The 24,073-nt window shown below is 51.6% G+C and overlaps 1 protein-coding gene across 1 annotated transcript in view; it reads left to right on the forward strand.

The window, feature by feature from the left end:
• The window catches only part of col7a1 (collagen, type VII, alpha 1), a 71,646-nt gene that overhangs the window by 12,522 nt on the left and 35,051 nt on the right, over positions 1-24,073 (forward strand). The window contains exons 15-69 of the mRNA XM_066699554.1: positions 237-362; positions 723-869; positions 1,633-1,752; positions 2,109-2,255; positions 2,425-2,556; positions 2,775-2,918; positions 3,031-3,153; positions 3,624-3,896; positions 3,985-4,128; positions 4,310-4,429; positions 4,852-4,995; positions 5,206-5,337; positions 5,617-5,763; positions 5,954-6,082; positions 6,261-6,407; positions 6,492-6,611; positions 7,728-7,877; positions 8,168-8,304; positions 8,608-8,734; positions 9,037-9,180; positions 9,837-10,009; positions 10,381-10,419; positions 11,115-11,141; positions 11,335-11,379; positions 11,557-11,670; positions 11,853-11,924; positions 12,030-12,065; positions 12,374-12,427; positions 12,534-12,605; positions 12,885-12,998; positions 13,757-13,783; positions 13,942-13,995; positions 14,227-14,298; positions 14,426-14,485; positions 14,663-14,698; positions 14,974-15,018; positions 15,174-15,209; positions 15,663-15,707; positions 17,937-17,972; positions 18,296-18,331; positions 18,455-18,487; positions 18,672-18,743; positions 19,623-19,682; positions 20,208-20,243; positions 20,558-20,638; positions 20,934-20,969; positions 21,155-21,199; positions 21,521-21,592; positions 21,799-21,843; positions 21,978-22,013; positions 22,240-22,281; positions 22,445-22,525; positions 22,810-22,845; positions 22,989-23,024; positions 23,906-23,986. Coding sequence (XP_066555651.1) covers positions 237-362; positions 723-869; positions 1,633-1,752; positions 2,109-2,255; positions 2,425-2,556; positions 2,775-2,918; positions 3,031-3,153; positions 3,624-3,896; positions 3,985-4,128; positions 4,310-4,429; positions 4,852-4,995; positions 5,206-5,337; positions 5,617-5,763; positions 5,954-6,082; positions 6,261-6,407; positions 6,492-6,611; positions 7,728-7,877; positions 8,168-8,304; positions 8,608-8,734; positions 9,037-9,180; positions 9,837-10,009; positions 10,381-10,419; positions 11,115-11,141; positions 11,335-11,379; positions 11,557-11,670; positions 11,853-11,924; positions 12,030-12,065; positions 12,374-12,427; positions 12,534-12,605; positions 12,885-12,998; positions 13,757-13,783; positions 13,942-13,995; positions 14,227-14,298; positions 14,426-14,485; positions 14,663-14,698; positions 14,974-15,018; positions 15,174-15,209; positions 15,663-15,707; positions 17,937-17,972; positions 18,296-18,331; positions 18,455-18,487; positions 18,672-18,743; positions 19,623-19,682; positions 20,208-20,243; positions 20,558-20,638; positions 20,934-20,969; positions 21,155-21,199; positions 21,521-21,592; positions 21,799-21,843; positions 21,978-22,013; positions 22,240-22,281; positions 22,445-22,525; positions 22,810-22,845; positions 22,989-23,024; positions 23,906-23,986 — 4,838 coding nt within the window. The remainder of the gene's footprint in view (positions 1-236; positions 363-722; positions 870-1,632; positions 1,753-2,108; positions 2,256-2,424; positions 2,557-2,774; positions 2,919-3,030; positions 3,154-3,623; positions 3,897-3,984; positions 4,129-4,309; positions 4,430-4,851; positions 4,996-5,205; positions 5,338-5,616; positions 5,764-5,953; positions 6,083-6,260; positions 6,408-6,491; positions 6,612-7,727; positions 7,878-8,167; positions 8,305-8,607; positions 8,735-9,036; positions 9,181-9,836; positions 10,010-10,380; positions 10,420-11,114; positions 11,142-11,334; positions 11,380-11,556; positions 11,671-11,852; positions 11,925-12,029; positions 12,066-12,373; positions 12,428-12,533; positions 12,606-12,884; positions 12,999-13,756; positions 13,784-13,941; positions 13,996-14,226; positions 14,299-14,425; positions 14,486-14,662; positions 14,699-14,973; positions 15,019-15,173; positions 15,210-15,662; positions 15,708-17,936; positions 17,973-18,295; positions 18,332-18,454; positions 18,488-18,671; positions 18,744-19,622; positions 19,683-20,207; positions 20,244-20,557; positions 20,639-20,933; positions 20,970-21,154; positions 21,200-21,520; positions 21,593-21,798; positions 21,844-21,977; positions 22,014-22,239; positions 22,282-22,444; positions 22,526-22,809; positions 22,846-22,988; positions 23,025-23,905; positions 23,987-24,073) is intronic.

Below are 24,073 nucleotides of genomic sequence, written 5' to 3' on the forward strand. Positions count from 1 at the left end.
TGTTGAATTAAATTCAAATTCCAATACATTGTTGAGAATTGATTTGTCTTCTCTACATAAGAACCAGTTTGATTGTTTATTACTGTAGTCCACTATGACTTGCTAAGTTCTCTGTGTATTTGTATTTGTGTGTGTGTGTGTGTTTGTCTCTGTGTGTCTCTATGTTGTGTATCTCTCTCTCTCTGTATCTTGGTGTGTATTTGTGTGTGTGTGTCTGTGTGTATGTGCGTCCACAGTAGAACAGCCGGTGGGCAGTGTGTCGAACCTGCGTGTTGTGGAGTCCGTGGGCAGCACCGTCAGAGTGGGCTGGACGGGGGTGGCCGGGGCAACGCAGTACCGCATCCGCGTCCTCAACACTGAGGGTGGGTACCGACTTGAACCCGGGGCAGCGCGTGATCGTCAAGGTCAGAGTGTAACACGGCCACTCTTCCCTGAAGAAGAGTCTTCATGTCATCAGTGGTATTGTCCTCGTGTGACGATTTTGAATATTATTAAGCTGTTGGGCGAATTAATGACAGATACCCTATGAGCAGGTCTGTGGTCATGGAAGATTTGCGTGTTTAAGACAAAAATCATCAGAAAGTCAAAATCTAAAATGAGAGAATTTTTGATCTACATGTGAGTGAGGGATGCTGGTGGTTGTTTTATGCAACTGTCCTGCTGGCCGTACCATGGTGGTCAGGGAGATGTTTCTGACTGACAGCCAGTCTCTCCTGTTGTAGCCGGCACTGAGGAGACCTTCACTGTCCCTGGCGACCAGACGACCTTTGACCTGGAAAACCTGAAGGAGGGCGTGTCCTATGCGCTGAGTTTAACGGCGCTCGTGGGCAGCAGGGTGGGAAACCCCGTCTCTGTCACCATCAGGGCAGGTGAGCGCTGCGGACATGGTGCCCCCTCAGGCTGGGAGGGGAACTGCAGGCGGGCAGCATCAGATAAAGCTGACTGTTATTTGGGGGTTGGAGTCTGTGTGTGCGTGTGTGTGAGGGGGGGTGGTGTAATGGTCTAGTTGTCATTGTGTGTCAGTGTGCATTTGCAGTTTCAGTGTATGTGTAACGGTCAGTTTGTCTAATGGTCAGTATCCATCAATCAATCCATTTTTATTTGTATAGTGCCCTTCACAGGGTAGCCACAGAGTGCTTTACAGCATGGTAAACATACAACAAACGTACAGCAAAATTAAAGAATACATAAATAATGCAATGAAGTAAAAATAAATAGACCTTAAACAGTTTAACTGATCTAAAATGAAGTAAATGGACATTTAAATAAATAAACCAGAAAACAGAAAACTTGTGTGAATGGCATGTAGGAGAAAATGAATCTCGGGGGGGTCCACGGCTTAGCATTAAGGAGATCAGAAAGTTGTTAATCGGTGCCCTGTTAGCCCTCTGTGGTGGGGGGCTTCTGAGGACCACCTGCGTTTTTCTTCTGTATCTCAATGGCCGACCTGGAGTGTATTCGATAAGGAGATCTTTTAAGTAGGGAGGTGCCAGTCTCTCTAGTGCTTTGAATGCCAGTAAGAGAACTTTAAAGTCTATCCTGTAGCGCACGGGCAGCCAGTATGAGGGTGTGTAGCGCTCAACGTCGTAAGTGTCAGTGTGTGTGTAGTGGTCAGTGTGTGTGTCCTTACAGAGTCGGTGGGTAATGTGGGGGACCTCCGTGTCCAGGACCTTGGAAGCGGCCAGATCAGACTGGTTTGGACTGGAGTGACCGGAGCCACAGGATACAGAGTGATCGTCCGCAACACACTGGGTGAGTCCAAGCTCCGTCTCTCTGTGTGTCTCTCTGTGTGTCTCTGTGTCTCTCTTTGTGTCTTTCTCTGTGTGTCTCTGCATGTCTCTCTCTGCGTGTCTCTGTGTATGTCTTTGTGTCTCTCTTTGTGTCTCTCTCTGTGTGTCTCTCTGTCTCTCTGTATGTCTCTCTGTGTCTCTGTGTGTCTCTCTTTGTGTCTTTCTCTGTGTGTCTCTGCATGTCTCTCTCTGTGTGTCTCTGTCTCTGTGTGTCTCTCTGTGTGTATCTGTGTGTCTCTGTGTGTCTCTCTGTCTCTGTGTGTCTCTCTGTATGTCTCTCTGTGTGTCTCTGTGCTAAATCTTTATTCCTCTGTCCAGATGGAACGGAACAGTCTGAGCTGCTCTCGGGAGACCGCACCTCCATCGACCTCAGTGACCTCGTCCCGGGGGTGACCTACACCATCACCGTGACAATGCTGGCAGGGAGCAGAGAGGGCAGCCCCTCAACCATCAACATCAGGACCGGTGAGAGAGAGGGAGAGGGAGAGAGAAGGAGAGAAAGGGGGATAGGACAAGCCAGAGAGTGATACAGTGAGGGGAAGTAGAGAGGGATGGGACAGGGGGAGGAGAAAGTGAATGAGTGAGGGATACACTGAGGGAGTGCTGTCATGCTGAATTCTGCTTTCTCCTCCAGAGGAAATTGTGGTGCCCGTCTCCACGGTGTTGGGCCTGCGAGTGCTGGAGACAGGAAGTGACCGCGTCAGGATTGGCTGGACTGGCAACCCCCATGCAACCGGGTACAAGGTCACCTGGAGGGGCAGTGACGGTCAGTCAGCCTTCATCATCATCATCATCATCATCATCATCATCATTATTACTACCCTTACTATTTTGTTGTTACTGATATTATGGACATAAATATTATTATTGTTGTTGTTAGTGTTGTCATCAGCATCTCTCTCTCTCTCTCTCTCTCTCCCTCTCCTTCCCTGACCTCTCTGCCTCCCTCCCTCTCTCTCCCTTCCTCTCCCTGTCTCTCTCCAGATCGGGTGTTCAGTCAGATTCTTGCCAGGAATGCCAGTTCCTACCTGATCGTGGGGCTGCGGGAGGGAGAGGGGTACAGAGTGGGCTTGTCTTCACTGGTGGGCGGAGCCGAGAGCTCCCCTGACATCCTCAGTGTCAGGACTGGTGAGTGTGAGGGGGGTGTGACTATGTGTGTGCGTGTGTGTGTGTGTGTGTGTGTGAGTGTGTGTGTGTGTGTGTGTGTCATGTTGTAACAGTCACCTCCTCTCTGCTGTAGAGCACTCAGTGGGCGGAGTCACGGACCTGCGGCTGATTGACGTCTCCAGCAGTCGAATCAGGATCGCCTGGACTCGGGCTCCCAGGGCAACAGGATACAAGGTTACCTGGCAACAAGGCAGAGGTAGGCGGGTCCTCCAGTCGTGTCCTGTCCTGAGCGTCCAGCCCTCTCCTCAGAGCGCATGGGACACATATGTCTCCTACAGCAGTCCGCAGTGTGAAGAGTCAGGGGGGCCATCAGACTGTTCATTAAACAGGTTTTAACAATTCAGTGACTTAGAGATCATTGGGAACGAGAGGCCCCACTGTTCTGGCTGATTATTCCTGTTTTGGCCCTAAAGTACAGGGTGAAATGTGGCCTCTTGGGGCCACCGTAGTGACGTGCTCTATGCTCTGTGGGGTCTGTTTGCCAAGAGCACTAATCTGAATTGATTCTGAATTGATCTCCCCTCCACATCCACTCCTACCTTTCAACACCCCCAACTCCACACGCTCCCTCTCCATCTCCTAATGCCCACCCCACTTCCCCCTCCCTCTCTCCCTCCTGCACCCCACTTCGTCTTCCTCTTCCTCCCCCTCTCTCTCTCTCTCCAGGTGTAGAGCAGTCTCGTTTGCTGACAGGAAGCTCCTCCTCCTACACTATCGAGGGCCTATCACCGGACCAGGCTGTGGTGGTGGGCGTGTCTGCACTGATTGACGGGCGGGAGGGTGAGCCCATGAGGCTGCCCGCCCGCACGACCTCTGACACCGCGCCGGGGGAGGTGACGGGGCTGCGCGTGCTGGATACCAACGGCAGAAGGGTCCGCATCAGCTGGTCCCCCGTCACCAGAGCGACCGGATACAAGATCGTCTGGCGTCGTGGAGATGGTGGGCATGATACACCAGAGTGTGGACTCGTCTCTCCATCTCTCCCTCTCTACTGTTTACCATTCATTCATCTTCTCTCTTTCTGTAGGGGTGGAGTCCTCTCGGTCAGTAGCTGGTGATGTCACTTCCTTTACCATTGACGGGCTGCAGGAAGACTCCGCCTACAGGATCTCGGTCTCTGCCCTGATTGGCTCCACAGAAGGAACCTCCACCTCCTTGAATACCCGGACAGGTGAGGGATCAATGGAAACTCACACCTGTGTCTTTCTTGGTCAATAGAATTGTACAGCTGAGTGTGTCTCTCTCTCTCTCTTCCCTCGCTCCTTTCTTTCCCCTGCCCACTTTTTCATTCTCTCCTTCTTCTGTCTGCCTCTGCCTCCCCCTCCCTCACTCTCTCTCTCTTTCTCCCTCAGACCCAGTGAGGACAGTCACTAACCTGCGTGCTGTGGAGACCACCCCCGATCGCATCCGCATCTCCTGGACCGCCGTTGCCAGGGCCACGGGATACAGGGTCACCTGGAGGAGAAGTGATGGTAGTGCTGCTGATGAAACTGTCTGTGTCCCTCTGTCTGTGTCTGTGTCTCTGGCTTTGTCTGTCATATTCTCCCTCTTTCTGGCTGTGTGTCTCTCTCTCTTTCCCTCTGTCTTAATTCTCCTCCTCACCCTCCCTCCTTCACCCTTCCTTCCTCTTCTGGAAGTTCACGGGAACTGACTGCCCCTCTGCTCTGATTGGCTTCCGTGCTGTAACTCAGCCTGTGATTGGTGAGATATTTGTTGGTGTGCGATTGTGATTGGGTAAACCTGTACTGGTGTGCTGTGGTTGGTTGTTAGTTATTCTTGTGGCTCTGTTGTGATTGGATGGGTTGATCCTGGTCTGTGCCGTGATTAGTCAGATTTCCTCATCCAACTCTCTTTCTCTCATGTGTTTCTCTCCCTCTCTCCCTCTCTCTCTCAGGGGCGGAGGTGTCTCGCGTGGTCACCTCTGATCTCACCTCCTTCGACGTGGAGGGGCTGCAGCAGGACACTCTGTACAGCATCCGCGTTGCCCCCATGACTGGGAACCGAGAGGGTGCCCCGGCAACCATCTCCGTACGCACAGGTCAGAGAGACAGAGAGAGACAGACCGAAAGACAGAGAGAGACAGATGGACCAATCAATGGACAGTCGATGCTACAGTTAGACTTGCAGACATACAGACACAACTGACAGAGGGACAGGCAGACAGACACAGCCCGACAGCCCGTCTTGTGACTGGTCTCCGTGTGCGTCTGTGTTGTGATTGGACGCTTGCTCTGCCCCCCCTCCCCAGACAGGGAAGTGGAAGAGGTGGGTACTGTGACACGGCTGCGGGTGCAGGAGTCCCCCGGGAACACGGCGCGTGTGACATGGGTGGGGGTGCAAGGAGCCACGTCCTACAGGATAGTGTGGAGACGCGCCGATGGTGAGTGACTGAGCATCTCTGTCCCTGTCTGTCACTCTCCCTTTATCGCTCACTCTCTAATACTTTCTCTTTATCATTCTCCCTCTATCACTCTATCTATCTCCTTCCATCTCTATCACTCCCCCTCTATCATGCTCCCTCTCTTTACTCTTTCTGTTTTCCTCTCTCCTTCACTCTCTCTCTCTCACACATACACTCTTGCTTTTCAAATCTCCTCTCCCTCTCTTATCCTCCTGTGCTCCGGACCTCTGACCTCTGACCTCTGACCGTCCCCTCCAGGTGGTGTGGAGTCCAGACGGGAGGTGGGGGGGGATGTGACAGCAGTGGACATCGACGGTCTGGAGGAGGGCGTGCGCTACGTGGTCAGAGTGACGGCGCTGGTCAGGAACAAGGAGGGGCCACCAGTGTCCATCAGCGTCACCACGCGTGAGTCCGACACACACACACACACTAGGGCTGGCAAGCATGCACTGTGTTCTCCTCGCTGCCACTGCCCCACTGTGTGTTTTGATGCTTTGTGTTGTGTTGTCATGCTGCCTCGGTTGTTGTTGGTGTGTTGTCTCTGTGGTGTTGTGGTGTGTTGACACTGTTTTGTTGTGATTGTGTGTGTCCCCAGCCTCTGTGCCGGTTCCGAGCAGGGTGGGGGGGTTCCGTGTGGTGGAGACGTCTCTGCGCCGCCTACGCCTGGCCTGGGGGGGCTTGGCCGGGGTCACGGGATATCGGGTTTACTGGAGCTCTTCCCTGGGTAAGCACGCACATGCGCGCACACACACACGCACGCACGCGCACACACACACACACACGCACTTACACTCACATACACACACACACATGCACACACACTCAAAGACACTGATCTACAATCGCACACGCTGACACCGACACACTTTCTCTGTGTCTGAGTCCTTCTCTGGGATTGGCAGGCGAGCCGGAGCAGAGCCGTCTGATTGGTGGAGACGTGACCTCGTTTGACCTGGACGGGCTGCGGCCTGGGCTGAGCTACACGGTGCGCATCGCTGCGGTGATGGGAGACCGGGAGGGAGAAGCCATCTCTATTGTCGCCAGCACAGGTACCCTCCCCTCCCCTCTCTTTCCTGTCTCTCCTCCCCTCCTCTTCCTCACAACAATAACCCTGTCCTGTGCCCTGTGCCCAGCTCCCCTGCAGCCGGTGACCGGGCTGCGTGTGTCAGAGGTGACCCAGACCTCGGCGCTGCTGGACTGGGCAGTGCTGCCGGGGGCCAGCGGGTATGTGCTGAGCTGGAGAGACACGCAAGGTGAGAGAACCACAGGACAGAGAGCACTGTGTATGTTGTGTTGAGTGTGCTCAGTGCAGTGTGCTCAGTGCAGTGTGTTTAGTGTGTGTAGTGTGTTGAGTGTGCTCAGTGCAGTGTGTTTAGTGTGTGTAGTGTGTGCAGTGTGCTCAGTGCAGTGTGTTTAGTGTGTGCAGTGTGCTCAGTGCAGTGTGTTTAGTGTGTGCAGTGTGCTCAGTGCAGTGTGTTTAGTGTGTGCAGTGTGTTTAGTGTGCTCAGTGCAGTATGTGCAGTGTGCTCAGTGCAGTGTGTGTAGTGTGTGCAGTGTGCTCAGTGCAGTGTGTGTAGTGTGTGCAGTGTGCTCAGTGCAGTGCGTGTAGTGTGCAGTGTGCTCAGTGCAGTGTGTTTAGTGTGTGCAGTGTGCTCAGTGCAGTGTGTTTAGTGTGTGCAGTGTGTTTAGTGTGTGCAGTGTGCTCAGTGCAGTGTGTTTAGTGTGTGCAGTGTGCTCAGTGCAGTGTGTTTAGTGTGTGCAGTGTGCTCAGTGCAGTGTGTGTAGTGTGTGCAGTGTGCTCAGTGCAGTGTGTGTAGTGTGTGCAGTGTGCTCAGTGCAGTGTGTTTAGTGTGTGTAGTGTGTGCAGTGTGCTCAGTGCAGTGTGTGCAGTGTGCTCAGTGCAGTGTGTTTAGTGTGTAGTGTGTGCAGTGTGCTCAGTGCAGTGTGTGCAGTGTGCTCAGTGCAGTGTGTGCAGTGTGTGTAGTGTGTGCAGTGTGCTCAGTGCAGTGTGTGCAGTGTGTATAGTGTGTGCAGTGTGCTCAGTGCAGTGTGTTTAGTGTGTGTAGTGTGTGCAGTGTGCTCAGTGCAGTGTGTGCAGTGTGCTCAGTGCAGTGTGTGTAGTGTGTGCAGTGTGTGTAGTGTGTGCAGTGTGCTCAGTGCAGTGTGCGCAGTGTGCGCAGTGTGCTCAGTGCAGTGTGTGCAGTGTGCTCAGTGCAGTGTGCTCAGTGCAGTGTGCGCAGTGTGTGCATTGTGCTCAGTGCAGTGTGCTCAGTGCAGTGTGTGCAGTGTGCTCAGTGCTGTGTGCTCAGTGCAGTGTGCGCAGTGCAGTGTGTGCAGTGTGCTCAGTGCAGTGCTGTCTGTGCTGGCAGGTCTGGAGGAGCTGCAGAGACAGTCGGTGCCGGCCTCAGTGGGCTCGTACCGGGTCACCGGACTGCATCTGGGCCGCCAGTATGCCTTCACTGTGCAGCCTGTGTTCGGGTCAGAGGTCGGGCTGGAGGCCGCGGTCCAGGAGAGGACAGGTCAGTTCTCTCTCTCTCTCCCTTTCTCCTATTTTTGTGTTTTTCCCCTTTCCTTCCCCTTCTCTTTTTCATCCTCTCCTCTTTTTCTGCCCCATCCTCTCCCTCCCTGTCTTCCTCCCTCTCCCTCTCCCTTTCCTTCTCCGTGTCCATCTCTCAATCTGTTTAGTTCATGTTTTCCAGCATTTAAACAAAACAAGTAAATACATCTGCTGGTGAGCACAGTAAATACATCAGTCTGCATCTCTCTCTCTCTTCTTTCTTCCACTTTTCCCTCCCTCTCTCTCCCTCAGTGTGTACGGAGGGTGATGTTGACTTAGTGTTTGTGGTCCCGGGTTCGAGGGAGTCATCTCAGTCTGCGGAGGCCATTCGCTCTCTGCTGTACAGCGTGGCGGCCATGTTCCCTCGTGTCGGGCCACGGAACACGCAGGTCAGTGACCTCTGACCCCTGACCCTGTTGTGTGCTTATGGTGTTTACTGTTTAAATTCTGCTTTTATAATATATTTTATTATTTGAATGTCATGTTTATGTTCATGTTAAGCTTTATGTTTTTGTTGCTTAAAAATGTGTGAGAGTGTGTGTGTGTGTGTGTGTGTGTGTGTGTTTGTGTGAGGCAGTGTGTGTCTGTGTGTGTGTGTGTGTGTGAGTGTGTGTTAGTGTGTGTGAGTGTGTGTGTAGGAGAGTCACTGTACTGCAGTGTGGTCTCTGAGCTGCAGTGTCTCTGTGGGCCAGGTGGGGGTGCTGGTGTACAGCTCAAGGGCCAAGGTGTGGTTTCTGCTGAATCGCCACAGCAGCCGTGACAATGTGCTGCAGGAGATCCAGGCTGTGCCCTTCGACGAGACGCCAGGAAACAACATCGGTGAGGGCATCGCCGCTCCACACCACCCCCCTGTACCCCCAGATGCCCCCACGCACCACACCACAACCCCCTGTACACATAAATGCCCCCCTGCACCCCCACCCTAAACACCTGTATCTGTATAGTACCCCTCTGTTTGCCCCTTTCCACCCTCTCTCCCTGTATGACTGTAGGAGATCTCTGTCCCTCTGCTCTATACAGTACAGCACTGAAGTGTATTGCACTGTGCTGTACTGTATTATTCTGCACTGTATTCTACTGAACTCTTATTCTGAGTAACGCCTCTCTGCCTCCCCCCACAGGCCAGGCTGTGACCTTCGCCCAGCAGTACCTCCTGACCCCCCAAGCTGGCCGCCGTCCCCGCACCCCCGCCGTGCTGGTCATACTGGCCAACGCCAAATCTACCGACGACCTCCTGGCGCCCGCGGCGGCCGTCCGTGCGACCGGTCAGTGCAGCCGCTCGTGCCTTTCCTGCCCGGCTGTGGGGAGCAGTAGTTCCCGGAGCACAGACCTGCCCTCTGGGTCCACTCTGATCCCGGGTCGGCCTCCCGCGCTGGTTGTGACATCACTGTGGCGCTCGTATTAAAGTTAAAGAACATCAGAACATAAGACAGCCAGAGAGAGGAGGCCATTCGCCCCATCCTGCTCGTTTGGTGTCCATGAATAACTCAGTGATCAAGGATCCTATCCAGTCTGTTTTTGAATTTTCCCAAATTGTCTCTTCAGCCACATCGCTGGGGAGTTTGTTCAGATTGTGACGCCTCTCTGTGTGAAGAAGTGTCTCCTGTTTTCTGTCTTGAATGCCTTGAAGCCCAATTTCCATTTGTGTCCCGGGTGCGTGTGTCCCTGCTGATCTGGAAAAGCTCCTCTGGTTTGATGTGGTCGATGCCTTTCATGATTTTGAAGACTTGAATCAAGTCCCCACATAGTCTCCTCTGTTGAAAGGTGAAAAGGTGAAAAGGTTCAGGTCCTCAGTCTCTCAGTAGGACATTCCCTTCAGACCTGGAATAAGTCTGGTTGCTCTCCTCTGAACTGCCTCTAGAGCAGCGATATCTTTCTTGCAGTGTGAGTTACATTCACTGTCTCTCCCTCTGTGTCTCAGGGGTGTCGGTGCTGGCGGTGGGCTTCGGGCAGGCCGATGCGGAGGAGTTGCGTCGCTCGGTGACGGACAGCAGCTCCCGGAACGTCCTGGTCGCCCGTAGCGACGCGCAGCTGGCCCGTCTCCATGGCAGCCTGGCCGACCTGGTCTGCGCAGTCGCCAGCGGCAGCGGACAGGTCAGGTGACCGACGCTGGGACAGACCGCGTCCTCTCCGCCAAATATAGGCAGACTGATCCCGACCCAGTTCAGCCCCGCTGGGCCTGGAGGGATTCTGAGCCCCGAGACGATAGTCAAATAATGCAGTCCAGCGCTGCTCCTGTCTGGGCCCTGTACTACACTATACTATACTACACTACACTACACTACACTATACTAATATCTATACTATTCTATAGTCCCCACAGCGCTGCTCCAGTCTGAGAGGTGTATTGATGGGGGGATGGAGGGATGGAGAGGTGTATTGATGGACAGTTGGAGAGGTGTATTGATGGATGGATGGAGAGGTGTGGAGGGGGGCTTGTGCTGATGGAGAGGTTTGTGTTTCAGGGCCCTGAGGTGCGTCCGTGCACAGTGCAGTGTCCCAAGGTGAGTGTCCCTGCTGCTCCATCGCCCATCTGACTGGCAGACAGACGCACAGACAAACACACAGACGCACAGACAGACACGCAGACGCACAGACAAACATGCAGACATGCAGACAGACACGCAGACACACAGACAGACACTCAGACACGCATTCGCATAGATAGACATGCAGACACACAGTCAGACATGCAGACACACAGACAAACACGCAGACGCACAGACAAACACGCAGACAGACACAGACACGCATTTGCACAGACAGACACGCAGACACAAATAGACACACAGACAGACGGACAGACACACAGACACGCAGACAGACACACTGACAGTCACGCAGACAGACGCAGACATGCAGACACACAGACAGACATGCAGACACACAGACAGACATGCAGACACACAGACAGACATGCAGACATACACGCAGACAGACACAGACAGACATGCAGACAGACACGCAGACAGACAGACTGATGGACAGGATTAAAAAGCCCTGAATCGTGTAGTGTTGTGCTGTACGGTTCTGAATTGTGCTGTGATGAGGTTGTCTTTTGGCTGTGAAACAGCGCCCTCTGTCTGTTGTGTTGGCACACTGACACCACACTCTCTCTCTCCCCCTCCCCCTCCCCCTCCCCCTCTACCTCTACCTCTCTCTCTCTCTCTCTCTCTCTCTCTCTCTCTCTCTCTCTCAGGGTGAAAAGGGAGAACCAGGTGAAAAGGTAATGATACGTATTTATTATTATTATTAATGAACTGTTGTTATGTACCCCAGGCCCGTTCTCTGTGTGTTTCCGCTGTAATCACTGAGTCAGTGTGTGTCAATGTGTGCCGACTGATCGAATGGAGAGCCTGTGAGTTGTTATTGGTCCTGGTGAGCGGAGCTGATCAGTGGTTTATTGATCTCTTCTCCAGGGGAAGAAGGGCAGAGACGGTATTGATGGACAGAATGGAGAGCCTGTGAGTTGTTATTGATCAGCCTTGTTCATTGATTACTGGGCAATCAGTTGTATGATTTTAGTCTTAGTTTTAAGCTGATTACAGATCATTCTAACCTGACTGTCTGTGTGTCCCTCTGTGTCTCTTTGTGTCTCTCTGTGTCCCTCTGTGTCCCTGTGTGTCTGTCTGTTCTTCCAGGGTCGGGATGGGATCCCAGGCAGGGAGGGGCCCCGGGGACCCCAGGGGCTCCCAGGGCTGCCAGGGACCGTTGTGGATCCGGGGATCGGGGTGCGAGGAGAGAAGGGGGAGCGGGTGAGTACAGGGGAGCGAGGATCCGGGGGCCACACTAATGTCTTCTGACATGTGAGGACAAGGACGGAGGCAGTAACAGACCTGGTGTAGGTCTGATCTGACCAATCTCTCCCCTCCTCTCGCTCGCTGTGTCCTCATCCCACCACCCACCTCTCCCTCTCTCTCTCTCCCTCTCTCTGCAGGGTTTCCCAGGGCAGGATGGAGCCGCGGGTTTGCCAGGGCGGCCGGGGAATCCAGGGTCGCCTGGACTTACTGTGAGTTCTGGGCTGCGGGGTGGGGGGGTGCTGTGGGCGGGGCTTGTTACAATCACTGACTTTTCTGTTGGTCGTGGTGTGATCCGTTTCCTGTCCTCTTCCCAGGGGAGTCAGGGGCTGCCCGGCGTCAGAGGAGACCCTGTGAGTCAATCAGTCAATTTACCAATTAATTAATTAACACATTCAAAGTAATTAATGGAAAGAGTAATACATTTATCTGCTTGTACATGCTAATTGTTATTAATTGGTATTTACAGTTAAATTGAGTCCAAGTCATTATACACAACTACCAGCAAGAATACCTTTGATCAGTTTATGGAAAGAGAGTTTGATGGAGGGATGCAATGATAGAGGGATGTAGTAAAATGGCAGAGGGGTCATTGATATCATTAATTTATTAACTAATTCACTGATCATTGTTTCTCTCCCTCTCCCCCTCTTTCTCTCAGGGTGAGCCAGGGGTGGCAGGCCCAATAGGGTTGAAAGGCGAGAAGGGCGAGCGGGTGAGTGAGCTCAGGGGTCAGGGGAGAAGGAGGAGTCCCAGTCCTCCCAGTAGCAGGTGTGTCCCAGTGCCCCGGGCTTCCAGTAACTGTGTTTCTGGTCTTGCAGGGGGATGTGGTGTCAGGCACCGGAGGAGGGCTGCCTGGGAGGAAGGGAGAACCTGGAACGCCAGGAATACCAGTAAGGCACTGACTGACATGCACACACACTGACGCATCCACACACTGACTGGTGCACCCACACACTCACACTAACACACACACACAGACACACTGACACACACACTGATGCACCCACACACTGACACACACACACACTGACACACACACACACTGACACACACACACACACACACACACACAGATGCTCTGGTTCTTTCTCTCCGTTGCTGTCTCTGTATCTGCAGTGTGCAGTAAGTGTGTGCAGTATAAAAAGTGGCTGACTGACCCCTTCTCTTAGGGCACACCAGGGCGTCCTGGGCTGGACGGACTGAAGGGGGCTACAGGTTCTCAGGGGCCCCAAGGGCTGGCCGGTCGTCCCGGGACACCAGGACCCCCAGGACTCTCTATCAAGGTGAGCAGCCCCACCCCCGTCCACCTATCCCCATTCTTTGGTTTGAGTGTTTGTGTTCCTGTTTTGTGTTTTGTGATTTGTGATTTGTTTGTTGTGTGTTTTGCTGGTTAATAATCCCTCGCCAGGTGAATTGCATCATTAGTCTCTAGCTCTCGCTCTCTCTCTCTCCTCCGTCCTTGACCGTCTCTCTCTCCGCTCGCCCCCCTCCATCCCCCTGCTCTCCGCTCCTCTCCTTTCTTCTCTCGTTCTCTCCCTTTGTGGACATTTCGCCTGTCTCCCTGGTAACCAAGGTCTGTGTTGAAAGGGAGGAGAGGAAAGACTGAGGGGGGGATTGAGGGGGTGTAATGGAAGAAAAACATACAAATGGAAAAAAGCCTGAACAAGACTTACAGAGACTGGAGACAAGGTGTATGAGAGCGAGAGGGACAGGGAGTCTTGCTGTGTCAGAGCAGCCCACACCTGGTTGTCACCCGTGGCCCCCAGACACACAGCCGCTGAGAGAGGGGCCGGCAGGGGACCCCCACGCCCGGGGAACTGCCTGGAATACTGTTGGACGATCCGTAGAAAACCCTTCGAAAAGTTTGGGGAAAATGCAGAGAAAACTCCTCAGAAATTCTCTCCCGCTCTCATCCCCGGCGACTTGCAGGATTCTACTGCCCTGAGCCAGCAGGGCTTCGAGCTCCGAGGACATCCTGCACAGCTGAGCTGCCCAATGTAGCGCCTTTCCTGTCCAATTAATCTCTGTCTCCTCTCTGCAGGGAGACAAGGGGGAAACGGGAGAGCGGGTGAGTGCATCCATGTCCCTGTATGTGTGTAGTGAGTGTGTGTCTCTGTGTGAAGTGAGTGTATGTGACTGTGTGTGTCTCTGTGTGTAGCGAGTGTGTGTCACTGTATGTGTCTCTGTGTGTAGTAAGTGTGTTGAACATATCTCTCTGTGTGACAGGGCCCCCCAGGTGTGGGGAGTGGAGTAGCAGTGAAGGGAGAGAGAGGACCGCCTGTGAGTATTGACCTCTAACACACTGTCCACTCAAACATTGTACTGACACACTGTCCACTCACACACTGTCCACTCACACACTGTCCACTCAAACATTGTACAGACAAACTGTCTACTCACTCACTGTCCACTCACTCACTGTATTGACACACTGTCCACTCACACACTGTCCACTTGCTGACCTGTGCCCCTGTGCCCTGTGCTGTGTGCTGGGGGCTGTGTTGTTCCCAGGGCCCCCCCGGACCCACAGGCAGCTCAGGACCCCGTGGCCCCTCTGGAGAGCCCGGAGCAAGAGGAGACAAGGTACACTAACGAGCTCTCTCTGCTAACGAGCTGCCCAGGGTCAGTCATGCTGAGATCGCCTTGGCTGAGCACCCTGCGCCTGTTCTCAGCAGGTCAGTAACACTCTCTGTCTGTCTGTCTGTCACAGGGAGAGACAGGAGAGGGGTTTCCCGGCCCAACAGGACGTGCAGGGGAGCCAGGAGACCGGGTACGAGACATTGTTGTCAATGGGATTTTTTAGATTATCAATCGCTAATTATCGATCATATCCGTACAAAGCACAAGCGATGTTCTAGGAGAATCATAACATGAAGTTTGTCTGTTTACCATGTTTTTACCATGTTTGTGTGTGTGTCCCATGTTGACGTTGTGCTCTGTGTCTCAGGGCCCCAGGGGACCTCCAGGAGAGAGTGGCTCAAAGGTGAGCTACTATATCATGGGGCATTGGTTCCCATAATATAGTGGGGGTACACAGGGGGTTGTGTAGCCGTGTTCTGGTGTGTGTGTGTGTGTGTGTGTGTGTGCAGGGTGTTGTGTAACTGAGTCCTGGTGTGTCAGTTTGTCGGCATGTTGATCAGTTATAGGGATGGGTGTGTTTTTAGTGATGGTGTGTGTTTGCAGGGATGTTTGTGTATTGCTTGTCCCAAACTCAGTGTTTCTCTCTCCCTCTCTCCCTCTCTCCCTCCCTCTCTCCAGGGTGAGAGGGGGCAGGCAGGCGAGCCAGGAGAACAAGGTGGCCGGGTGAGTCCCCCAGTCCCCCCACAGTGTTGTGGTTGTTGTTAGTGGAGCAGCATGCACTTTCTTCGTTACAATTAAGTATTCATTTGTGTATTTTGATTGCACCCAAAACAATAACTGTTTTATTTTTCTGTGTGTGTGTGCGTGCGATGTTGCAGGGCGAGAGAGGCCTACCTGGACCTGCAGGAGAGAAGGTAGGAACCTCAATGGCTCAGTCCAGTAACTGACAACAAACTGACGATAAACCAGACAGCTCATCAAGTGTTAATATTGGCAGTGCCACAGTGCGTTAGAGCGCTAGTGTGCTGTGTTGGTTGTCCTGGTCCTGCATTCTGTCTGTCAGTGTGTGCAGCAGACAGAGCTCTCCAGATCGATTCAGTCACACAAGTCTCGCCTGCATGAGACCCGGGGCGGCGCTTTAACTTGTTAGGTTAAAAAAATGTATTCGACTTAATTAATCAATTAAGAGCTCAGGGTGCCCTGAAATCCAGACGTGCGCAGAACTGAAGGACACTGGTGAGAGCCCTTTCCTCATGGTGTGTGCAGCCCTGCAGGGGGCTGTGTGTGTGTGTATGTGTGTGTGTGTGTGAAGTGACAGGGTGAGCGGCTGCAGTACCTGCCCCTGACCAGACGGTGGTTTCTTTCAGGGGGAGTCGGGAAAGGCAGGCGCAGCCGGACCCCCAGGACTCGGAGTGAGTATCGGTGCTGGTAGTTGTAGTAATATCATTATTATATTGGCGGTCAACACAAGACACTATGTGCTCTGTGTTGTGACTGTGACTCTGTGTTGTGACTCTGTGTTGTGACTGTGTTGTGACTGTGACTCTGTGACTCTGTGTTGTGACTCTGTGACTCTGTGTTGTGACTCTATGGCTCTGTGTTGTGACTCTGTGACTGTGTTGTGACTGTGACTCTGGCTCTGTGTTGTGACTCTGTGTTGTGACTCTATGGCTCTGTGTTGTGACTCTGTGCTGTGACACTGTGTTATGACTCTGTACTCTATCTCTGTGGCTCTGTGTTGTGACTGTGTTGTGACTCTGTGTTGTGACTCTATGGCTCTGTGTTGTGACTCTGTGACTCTGTGTTGTGACTCTGTGCTGTGCCACTGTGTTATGACTCTGTACTCTATCTCTGTGGCTCTGTGTTGTGACTCTATGGCTCTGTGTTTTGACTCTGTGACTGTGTTGTGACTCTGTGCCACTGTGTTATGACTCTGTACTCTATCTCTGTGGCTCTGTGTTGTGACTCTGTGACTGTGACTCTGGCTCTGTGTTGTGACTCTGTGTTGTGACTCTGTGCCACTGTGTTATGACTCTGTACTCTATCTCTGTGGCTCTGTGTTGTGACTGTGTTGTGACTCTGTGTTGTGACTCTATGGCTCTGTGTTGTGACTCTGTGACTCTGTGTTGTGACTCTGTGCTGTGCCACTGTGTTATGACTCTGTACTCTATCTCTGTGGCTCTGTGTTGTGACTCTATGGCTCTGTGTTTTGACTCTGTGACTGTGTTGTGACTCTGTGCCACTGTGTTATGACTCTGTACTCTATCTCTGTGGCTCTGTGTTGTGACTCTGTGACTGTGACTCTGGCTCTGTGTTGTGACTCTGTGTTGTGACTCTGTGCCACTGTGTTATGACTCTGTACTCTATCTCTGTGGCTCTGTGTTGTGACTCTGTGTTTTGACTCTGTGTTGTTACTGTGTTGTGACTGTGACTCTGTGTTGTGACTCTGTGACTCTGTGTTGTGACTCTCTGCCACTGTGTTATGACTCTGTACTCTATCTCTGTGGCTCTGTGTTGTGACTCTGTGTTGTGACTCTGTGCCACTGTGTTATGACTCTGTACTCTATCTCTGTGGCTCTGTGTTGTGACTGTGACTCTGGCTCTGTGTTGTGACTCTGTGTTGTGACTCTATGGCTCTGTGTTGTGACTCTGTGACTCTGTGTTGTGACTGTGACTCTGGCTCTGTGTTGTGACTCTGTGTTGTGACTCTATGGCTCTGTGTTGTGACTCTGTGACTCTGTGTTGTGACTGTGACTCTGTGTTGTGACTGTGACTCTGGCTCTGTGTTGTGACTCTGTGTTGTGACTGTGACTCTGTGACTCTGTGTTGTGACTCTGTGACTCTGTGTTGTGACTCTATGGCTCTGTGTTGTGACTCTGTGTTGTGACTGTGACTCTGGCTCTGTGTTGTGACTCTGTGTTGTGACTCTATGGCTCTGTGTTGTGACTCTGTGACTCTGTGTTGTGACTCTCTGCCACTGTGTTATGACTCTGTACTCTATCTCTGTGGCTCTGTGTTGTGACTCTGTGTTGTGACTCTATGGCTCTGTGTTGTGACTGTGACTCTGTGACTCTGTGTTGTGACTCTGTGTTGTGACTGTGTTGTGACTGTGACTCTGTGTTGTGACTCTGTGTTGTGACTGTGTTGTGACTGTGACTCTGTGTTGTGACTCTGTGTTGTGACTCTGTGTTGTGACTGTGACTCTGTGACTCTGTGTTGTGACTCTGTGATTCTGTGTTGTGACTCTGGCTCTGTGTTGTGACTCTGTGTTGTGACTCTGTGCTGTGCCACTGTGTTATGACTCTGTACTCTATCTCTGTGGCTCTGTGTTGTGACTGTGACTCTGGCTCTGTGTTGTGGCTCTGTGTTGTGACTCTGTGTTGTGACTCTATGGCTCTGTGTTGTGACTCTGTACTCTATCTCTGTGGCTCTGTGTTGTGACTGTGTTGTGACTGTGACTCTGGCTCTGTGTTGTGACTCTGTGTTGTGACTCTGTGACTCTATCTCTGTGGCTCTGTGTTGTGACTGTGTTGTTACTCTGTGACTTTGTGACACTGTGTTATGACTCTGTACTCTGTGCTGTATCTCTGTGACTCTGTTGCTTGCCGGTGCTGTAACTCTGTGCTCTGTGTTTTGTCCAGGGTTTGCCGGGGTCCACTGGCCCGCCGGGGGAGAAGGTAAGGATTGTGTTGCGGGGAGGGAGTGTTAAGAGGGAATATCAGTATCAGTAGTTTGTGGTTTTGTCTTTGTCTGTCTCTCTGTCTTGACTGATTACCTATCAGGGTCCATTACCCTCTCTCTCTCTCTCTCTCTCTCTCTCTCTCTCTCTGTCCCTCTCCCCACCCTCTCTCTCTCTGTGTGCAGTGCTGTATTTTGTTGTGTTGAGTAAAGCTGTGCTGTAGTGTTGTGTGGATGTGCAATTTGGTTGGGAGAACAGCGCCCTCTGTTTGTAGCTGTAATTGATGCCTGCCTCTCTCTCACTCTCTCTCTCTCTCCCCAGGGAAGCGAAGGAGCTCGAGGGGAGCCTGGGAGAACTGTGAGTTTGACGCTTGATTTCCTTGAGACAGACAGACAATTAATTATTTCATCAATTTAATTAATTTCTCCAGTTGTTTATCTGGCCTCACTCATGCGTTCATTTTCGTTTTCTAATTTGCAGATTCCTGGACCTCCTGGGCCGAAAGGGGACAGGGTACTGCCTCTGGGTTTTCAGTCAGAGTTGTTTAGATGTCTTTTTTTATTATTATTAAGGTTGTCATTATTTTACGATTATCAGCCGCTGAGTAAATTGAGGATTATTTCCTTCTCTCTCCCTCTTCCTATCCCTCCCCCTTTTGCTCTCTCTCTCTCTCTTTCCCTCTCTCTCCCTCTCTCAGGGGGACCGGGGGCCTCAGGGTCCAGAGGGGCCCAAGGGTGTGAAAGGAGACCCAGCAGAGAAAGGTGAAAAAGTGAGTTGGTACCTGAGAGGTACAGAGTGCTGCTGCAGTTACTGCACTGCCCCCTAGTGTCACCCCCAGGCACTGCAGGCCACACTGCCTCCAATAACAGTACAGTACATTCATGTATTAGGGCTGTCAAACGAGTAATTTCATAATCTCAACATTTCACAAATTAATCATGATTAATAGCATATTTAACTGCATGTCTAAACGTCTCAAGAGTTTTCTGCTTCTTCATTATAAATGTACTGAAAAAGGTTCCCTGGAAATGCAGTAAATAAAGTTCCAGGAAAATCTCCATTATATAGACTTTTAAAGGCTCAGTATAGGGGCTAAACCCACAGGACTGCAGGTCCCCTGTTTCTTCTCACTGAGTCTGTTAAACCTGTCAGAAGATAATGCTGCCCTTCCGTATTAATATAATTACTGCTGCCGTACAGCGCCCTGACCGGCACTGCACATCCGTAGCCATCACAGTGTTTTAAAATGGAAACAGACATTTCTTCACATAACGATCCCATCTGTGGCTCAACTACGGGGGCGCAGAATGCTCAAAGCAGGGAAACGTTTTAAATTAATAGCATGCATTAACGCTGAGAGCCCTAGTATGTGTGTATGTATCCATTTATGTGTCTGTTTGTTTGTTTGTTTGTCAATCTGAACGAATGGATGGGACCAGTGCGTGCTTAATCAGTTCAGGTTTTCTTGCTCAGCAGTGCAGTGTGACGCATTGATTGATGATTTATTGATTTATTAATTAATTCATTTGTACATTCATTTATTCATTCATTCATTCATTCATCGAGTAGTTGACAAAGATTGTGCGAGAGTGTGCCTGTGTGGTTGTGAGTTTCAGGGTCAGTACTGATTCTCTCTCTGTGATCTCAGGGCTCTCCTGGATATGGTGTCCCAGGGCAGCCAGGACCCAAAGGAGAACAGGGGGAGCGGGTGAGTGTCCTGGGGGAGTGCGCTGGAGGAGGGGAGATCAGGGCCGGCTGCATAAAACATCTCAGAATTACTCCTAGGAATCACACTAAAAGTAGTTTAGGAGTAAAATTACTCCTCGCTCAGAGTAGGTGGAAGTTAATCGTAAAATCTCTGACAACTACTTTCATCTGGGAGTGGGATCCAATCCTTTTAGCATATTTTCACGACAGTTCAGGTTAGAATACGTCTCACTGTGACGCATTGTCCTCATTGTCTGAGTTTGGAGTGCTTTTAATTCTAAAGAATCTTTACAAATAGCTTTTACTCCTAAGAGTAAAAGTAGGACCAAATTGATGTGACTGATATTTCAGGCACTTAAGACCAATTTATCATCTCAGACGCTTTATGAATACGGGCACAGCTCTCGTTTGGACTAAAAACGAAACGAACAGGCCCTACGCCTACTGCCTCTGTCCCCTGTGTGCACGGCAGTAAATACTGTGACGTGTGCAGTGACGTGTACTGTCTCTCTGTCTCTCTGTACAGGGTAACATCGGCCTGACTGGGAAGCCTGGAGTCAAGGTAAGGCAGTGATAGAGTTTGGGTAAATGCTGTGTCTCGGCATGTCTGTGCATGACTCGGCGTGTCTCAGCGTGTCTCAGTGTACAGTGTGCCCAAGTGTGTTTAGTATCAACGTGCCCCAGTGTCTCAGCGTCTCTGTGCATCTCTGTGCGTCTAGGCATGTCTCAGCTTGTCTCGGCGTGTCTCAGTGTGTCTCAGCATCTCTGTGCGTGTCTGGACATGTCTAAGCGTGTCTTGGTGTGTCTAAGAGTACAGTGTCCACGTGTGTTTAGTGTCTCCGTGCCCCAGTGTCTCAGCACTGCTGTATTTTGCAGGGGGACCCTGGAGATGCAGGAGAGAGGGGGGAGCCGGGGAGGGCTGGCTCCCCTGGGCAGATCGGGCTGAGAGGGAAGGAGGTGAGAGATGCTGTGCCGCCCCCTGCTGTCCCCTGCAGGAATAACAGACTGCATTGCGGCACTTCACGACTTCAGCCCTGAATCAAGAAATAACTCCATTCAAATCTTTATGCATTTAATAGCTGTGTGTGTCTGTGTGTCTAGTCTCTTTCTGAGTCTCTGTGTCTCTGTCTCTCTCCAGTCTCTGTCCCTCTGTCTCTCTCCAGTCTGAGTCTCTGTGACTCTGTCTCTCTGTGTCTCTCCAGTCTGAGTCTCTGTGTCTCTGTCTTTCCATTGACTTGTGTCTCTGTTTCAGGGGGAGAAAGGAGACAAAGGGGACGAGGGCACTCCGGTGAGTCCTGCTCCTCGGCAGTTAGTTAGACACCTACATTTCATTCAACTGTACTGTACTGTGCTATACTATATTGTACGATACTGTAGTAATCTTGAACTATACTACACTGGACTGCACTGTACTGTACAGTATACCGCACTGAGCCGTCGCCCTGGGCTGAGTAGAGATGTTTGTGTTTTCAGGGGGAGTCTGGTCTGCCAGGGAAGTCAGGCGAGAGGGGTCTGCGAGTGAGTATGGGCCGCAGGGAGCTGGAGCGCTGGCCAGAACTGACCCGTACTGACTGTTACTGTCCAGCACTGACCAACCAAACTCCTACAGCCTTTCACTCCAAGGACCTGTGTGCATTTTATTCCTGCCTGTCTGTCTGTTTTGTCTGTCAATCTGTTCATCTGTAAATCGACCTGTGTGTGTGTATGACTATTCCTATCTGTCTGTCTGTCTCTCTAGGCTGGGTTTAAATGTGAGTTCTGTCTCCCAGTGGTTGTGCTGCTCTCTGATTGGTCGGCAGTGGTCCCTGGGTGTGTTGTGATTGGTTGTTGTTGTTACAGGGGCTGGCAGGTCAGCCGGGGCGAACAGGAGAGAAGGGCGAGACAGGCAGCCCGGGGGAGGACGGGCGCAACGTGAGACACCCTGACTCTGACACACTCACACACTGACACTCTGACACACTCACATGCACTGACACTCACTCACAAACACACACACTGACACTCTGACACTGACACTGACACACTGTGACACTGACATTCTGACACCCTGACACTGACGCTCTGACACCCTGACACCCTGTCCATGTCTCTCTGACCGCCTCTCTGTCCGTCCACAGGGCACTCCCGGACCCGCAGGGCCACGCGGAGACAAGGGGGACCGGGTAAGAGCCGCAGTTACACTGGCAGTCAGTGTTGTGTCGTTGTTGTCCGTGTTGTTGTTGCTGTTGTGAGTATCGTTGCTGTTTTGGTTGCTTCGATGCTGATTTGACTCTTTCCTGTGTTTCTCTCTATGCAGGGCACGCAGGGCCCCCCCGGCCCCCCCGGAAGAGTGGTGAGCCCCCCCAGTTTAATATCGCCGTGTATTTGTATGAGTTATTACCCCCCCACACACACTCACTCACACACACAGTCACTGTCTGTCTGTAGGGGAGTCTGTATTAAGTCTGTATTTAAACTGCCTGGCATTGACTTCTCTCTCTTTCTCTCTTCCTTCTATTTCTTTCACTATTTCTCCCTCCCACTCTCTCCTCTTTTCTCTGTCTCCTTCTCTCCTGCAGATTGACCTGGAGAAAGAGCTCAAAGGTGATCGGGGTGAAAAGGTACGGACACGTTTGTGCGTGTGTATGTAGTGTTGATTGATTTTACTTGAACGAGTGGGAAATTCACAGAATTTATACAACCGCCTAATTTGATGTCACTTCCTGTCTTCTCTGATTGTTGTTCTTTTATAATATATATATTTTTTAAATGTGTTACTTCCAGGGTGATCCCGGTGACCCTGGGGAGCACGGGGCCAAAGGTCAGAAGGGAGAGAGTGGCCCCCCTGGAGTGTCCGGGGAACGAGTGAGTGGACGCCTCTGTTCCTCCCGTCTCTCTCTCTCTCTTTTTGCCTCTCTCACTTCTTTCCTCTTCCTCTGTTGTTGTCTACATTATTTGTCTCCCCCTCCTATTCGGTTCCTCCCTTTCTCTCTCTCTCTGAATCTCACCAATTTGGGTCTGTGTCCCTCTCTCTCTGTCCCTCTCTCTCTGTCCCTCTCTCTCTGTCCCTCTCTCTCTGTCCCTCTCAGCACACCTCTGCAAGTCTCTCTTTAAGCGTCTCTCTAGCTGAGCTGTGTTTGTCTCTGCAGGGAGCCGAGGGGCTGAGAGGACTGCCCGGGCCCAGGGTGAGACCCCAGCATCCAGCTGACTGGTCCACTCGCCGTCCAACCATCTGTATTCTTAACATATCATTTTATTGTATCGATCCAACTTTTCAAAATTAATGTTTAAATATCTGTGTTTGTCTGTCTGTCCATCTACATTACAGGGAGATGCAGGGGACAGAGGCAGTGCAGGTGAGAAGGTAAGGTATTATTTTAATTATTATTATTAATATTTAGTTTTTATTATCATTAAGAAGTGTTGAAGTCAGGGCTCAACTCGCCTGCAGTTCTACTATGTTCCACCAGATGTCTCTCTCTCACTGCTAATGGCAAGACTAATGGCGTGTCTCTCATCGCGTACTGTGGACTGGGCACTTAACTGTGGATAGTATAGTAATCGCAATAGAATACTGTTTACATGGTGTATTGTGTAAACAACACAGTTAAACCCTTCAATGTGTGGCGTTTATTTTTAATCTGTATATTGTTTGTTAATCAGGGACAGAGTCGCTGCTAGGAAATAATAATGGATTACACTCACATTTGTAAACATCTCCATCCGCTCCGTTCTGGTTGTCTGTGTGGTGCCTCAGCCCTCTGCCTGCTGTTGCTGTTTTGGTTCATTTATTTTAAACACATCTGTGAAGACTTAGCTTTTTTTAACTCAAACCTACTGTGCAGAAACTACCTCCCAACTGCATAGAGAGTTTGTCTGTCTCCCTGTCTCTCCATGTCCTTCTGTCTCCCTGTCTCTCCATGTCCTTTGGCCTGTCTGTGTGTCTGTCTGTCTCTATGTCCCTCAGTCTGTCTGTCCGTGTTTGTTTTTGTTCTTTTCTCTCTCTGTCTGGCAGCTGATTGGCCCGTCCTGCTGTCCTTCATTCCACCGGATCCTGTTCCCTGACACTGCAGATTCCCAGTGGGATGAAGCGCAGTAGGGCGGGCACGGGACATCACCAGCAGGCGGGGGGTTTCAACCGGCCAAGCAGGTAACATGGTCGGGTGTCAGATAGCCCCCTTGAGAGGGGTGTTCAGGTATCGCGTGTGAAAGGTGTGCGTCTCTCACTGTGCTGTTGTCCTGCAGGGCGACCGGGGGCCGGCGGGGCTGGACGGACGCAACGGGCTGGATGGTAAACCGGGCCCTCCTGGAGTCCCTGGCCTCAGGGTCAGTACCAGGGCTGGCCGGGGGGGCGTTGTGTGTTTTCTGAGAGTGTGACAGTGACAGTGTGTGAGTTGTGTGTTTATCTGAGTG

Source organism: Amia ocellicauda, chromosome 3 (genome assembly GCF_036373705.1).
Source record: "Amia ocellicauda isolate fAmiCal2 chromosome 3, fAmiCal2.hap1, whole genome shotgun sequence".
Classification (NCBI taxonomy): domain Eukaryota; kingdom Metazoa; phylum Chordata; class Actinopteri; order Amiiformes; family Amiidae; genus Amia; species Amia ocellicauda.